The 3,877-nt window shown below is 30.8% G+C and overlaps 1 protein-coding gene across 1 annotated transcript; it reads right to left on the bottom strand.

Moving 5' to 3' along the window:
* Positions 1-17: 17 nt before the first annotated feature.
* On the bottom strand, positions 18-3,818 carry LOC111617376 (leucine-rich repeat-containing protein 40-like). Its single transcript, XM_023358676.1, has 7 exons — positions 3,735-3,818; positions 2,198-2,370; positions 2,022-2,112; positions 1,729-1,898; positions 636-746; positions 467-544; positions 18-322 (listed from the first exon to the last, which is right to left on the bottom strand). The coding sequence occupies exons 1-7, from the start codon at positions 3,816-3,818 to the stop codon at positions 121-123; spliced, it is 909 nt and encodes a 302-aa protein (XP_023214444.1). The 3' UTR covers positions 18-120.
* Positions 3,819-3,877: the final 59 nt, after the last annotated feature.

Here is a 3,877-nt window from a genome sequence, read left to right as displayed (position 1 = left end):
GTTAAAACTGTTGATAATGTAGAGAGGTGTAAACATGTTTATTTCTGAAATATTCCTTAATTTTGATTAAAGACTCCCTATTTAAGATCTATATTATCTATATTATACTCATATTTAATATTAACAAAAGAAATACCTTAATTGTCTCAGATTCCCTAATTCAGGTGGTACATAAGATATATCATTATTTCGAAGATCTAAAACAGTTAACACTGGCAGCTGAGATAAACCATTAACATCCAATTTCTGAATCTGATTATCAGAAACAAAAAGTATTTCTAATTTTTTTAATCGAAAAAATACTTGAGGTATTTCTTTAAATCTATAAATAAAAACAAAAATTTTTCCAATTTTTTAAGTTATTAATTTTTATAACAAAATACATAATTCATAAATGATAACTTCATTTACATCAAAGTTTATTAATAATTTAAAATCATCTATCAAAATATAAAACAATACTTGCCGATTGTATGATAGATTAATTTCTCGCAACATTTCCAAGGAGACAAATTCTTCAGGCACACTTTCTATTTGATTATTCCTTACAAAAAATTTTGAAAAATTGTCAAATTCTTTTTAATGTTTTAATTTATTATATCAATAATTACTAAATCATTAGATACTAAAGTTACCTCAAATCTAAATATGTTAAATGAGGACATGATCCAAGAAAAGCTGGTAAATTTGTCAATTTATTGAACCCCAAATTTAATTCAATTAACTTCTCAGTTAAAAGTTCAAAACTATTTGGTTAAAAATAAAAAACAGAATGACTTTAATTTTAACACTGAAATTTAAAATAAATTTTATATTAAAATATTGTTTCTTTANTCCATTTCATTTGCGTTGATATTCTATTCTGACAGAGAAGCATAAACTGCTAAGAAATGGCAGCATATTGCCTTTAGTGACAAATCTTGGTTATGTTTGAGATCAAACCATCACCATGTAAGAGAATGGAAAATCATTGTTGAGTGTTTTAGTCCCACTTTTACAGTTAAGTGGCATACTGTCCCAATGTTGGTGTGCTGGTCTGGAGAACCATCTCATATTACAATCAATTTGAACAGTCAGTCAGTCCCTGGTAGTGGTGCAAAGGACATTGATAGCACATCAATAGATTTAAGAAATCCTGCACCCTCGGTTTGCCTTTTGTGGTAAGGCTGCAAACCAGCCATTTTTTAGCAAGATAATACCTGCAACAGATAGGACTTCCCAGAAATGTCTCTATCACATTGCCACACTTCCTTGATTTGCTCATCTCTAGATTTATCATCCATCAAGCATTTGTGGTATCAGAAAAGATGCCATCTTAAGCTATCTATGAGAGAGAGAGAGAGATTTGGAATGGCAGTTGCAACATCTGAGGGCAAATCTCTTGCAGTATAGCATACGATGCCTGTATGTCTCTATGCCAACCATATCAACACATGTATCCAGACAAGAGGAGGTCCTACTGTACAAGGTACTGATCATTCCTTAAGTTGTAACATTGTTTCAAAGGAAATTGTTTCTTCATTAGATTAAAATTAATTTATATAATATTATATTATAGCATTTATTTTAGTATGAATAAATTAATTAAAAAGTATTATTGCATTATAAACTTAATAATATTTTGTCTTTTATTTGAATCTATAATTTAAGAATTTCAATCAAATACTTTTTAAAATTCTTGTTGCGTTAATCTTATTATTAATAAAATTTTCAAAACATTAAACTTACGAATATATTAATGAATGAGATGATTTCAAGGTATATTTATCACAATGTTGTAGAATATCACATTCTCCATTATCAATTTCTCCACTGGAATGTCTGTTCCTTGCAGCAGACAATACTCTTGGATCTTCAATTCGACTTCTTAACCATTTTAATAACTGAACAGTACCTCTCTACACAAAATAAAAACATAATACATAACATTTTAAAGATTCAAGTTCATTTGTTATTGATAAAGCTTCATGGATAGTAAAAATATTTAATATGAATTTCAGTTTTTTAAAGAAAATACAAACTTGAATAATGTCTCGTCGAATAGATCTCATTGAATTTCCTTCAATACTTAAGGATTTTAAATGTGGTAAAGTACCCAATGTATAAGGCAATCTAAAAATAATAATTGGTTTTACATTTTTAAATCACAACAACAGATCTTAATAGTATTTAAATATAATAATTAAATAATTCATACCCAGAAAGATTGTTATTAGTAAGATCAAATCTTTCCAATGACTGAAGCCAAGTAATTTCATCTGGAATTTTTGATATTTTATTATTTCTTAAGTCCAAAGTTCTGACATTTAATAAAGTTTCCAATAAATCAGAAGGTATTTCAGTGATTTTATTATGTCCAACATGAAGTTCCTTGAATTTATAATAAAAACAAATAACATTTGTCTTAAGATACTTGTTAGGTTTTATTTTCTTCATTAAGTATTTCCCAATGTAGTGTGTTGTAATTTCAGAAATCATCTTTCATGTTTTGAATAGCCTGTCCTTTCCTCTTCATTTCATAGTTCTATATAATATATTAATTAAAATTCTTTTTATTACTCATTTTTCATGTATCTTTTAAACAATTTAAGTATACTGTCTAATAGACTGCTTATGAGATTAAAATGTTAATATCATATGGCTTTATTTAAAAAAGGCACATTTCAGGAGAGTAGAAAATGCATTCAACTCCTGACTTGTCTCTTACATCAATATAAAGAGACAAAATTCATCTAATGCTCATATACACTCTTGACAAAAAGTTACCCACTCAGATAAAATTATCTGATTATTCCAAAACTTGGCATACAGCTATGTCTCAGACAAGTATGTAAATGATTATAGATGGATCCAATTGATGCCATCAAAGCACCTTATTAATTGCTATTTCAGTATCCTATAAAAAGTGTTACAGAGACTTACTATATTCAGAGCTTTCAGTGTCCCTGTTTGCAGGTCTTCAAATGTCAGGCCTCTACAATACAATCAAATGACGTTATACACAGGTGGTTGAACTTGAGAAAGACTACATCATAAGATTAAAGAAAGAATGGCTGTTTTGTTGAATGGCTGTCCACCATCTAGGCCATTCTGACCTGAGTGTAAGCAAGTGTTGGGTAATGAATATGCAATAGCACAATACATAGTGCGCAAGCTCTGTACCTCAGACAGATCAAGGTGAGATGATTGTCTGATTGTGAGACAAGCATTTACAGCTACAATGGCATCTTTGTCTACCATTCACAGACAAGAGGAAGCCTTGCTAAAGAACCCTCTCTTTTGCTGTACTATTGGCATACAACTAGGAGAAGCAAATCTGCATGCATGCACAGCAACCACTATGCATCTTGCCATTAGCACCCAGCATTGTCCATTTCATTTGCGTTGATATTCTATTCTGACAGAGAAGCATAAACTGCTAAGAAATGGCAGCATATTGCCTTTAGTGACAAATCTTGGTTATGTTTGAGATCAAACCATCACCATGTAAGAGAATGGAAAATCATTGTTGAGTGTTTTAGTCCCACTTTTACAGTTAAGTGGCATACTGTCCCAATGTTGGTGTGCTGGTCTGGAGAACCATCTCATATTACAATCAATTTGAACAGTCAGTCAGTCCCTGGTAGTGGTGCAAAGGACATTGATAGCACATCAATAGATTTAAGAAATCCTGCACCCTCGGTTTGCCTTTTGTGGTAAGGCTGCAAACCAGCCATTTTTTAGCAAGATAATACCTGCAACAGATAGGACTTCCCAGAAATGTCTCTATCACATTGCCACACTTCCTTGATTTGCTCATCTCTAGATTTATCATCCATCAAGCATTTGTGGTATCAGAAAAGATGCCATCTTAAGCTATCTATGAGAGAGAGAGAGA

This window comes from Centruroides sculpturatus, unplaced genomic scaffold (assembly GCF_000671375.1).
Source record: "Centruroides sculpturatus isolate CEXI.00-Female unplaced genomic scaffold, Cexi_2.0 scaffold5819, whole genome shotgun sequence".
Taxonomy (NCBI): Eukaryota; Metazoa; Arthropoda; class Arachnida; order Scorpiones; family Buthidae; genus Centruroides; species Centruroides sculpturatus.
Note: the sequence above shows the minus strand (reverse complement) of the source record. Positions and strands in the feature narration are given on the sequence as shown.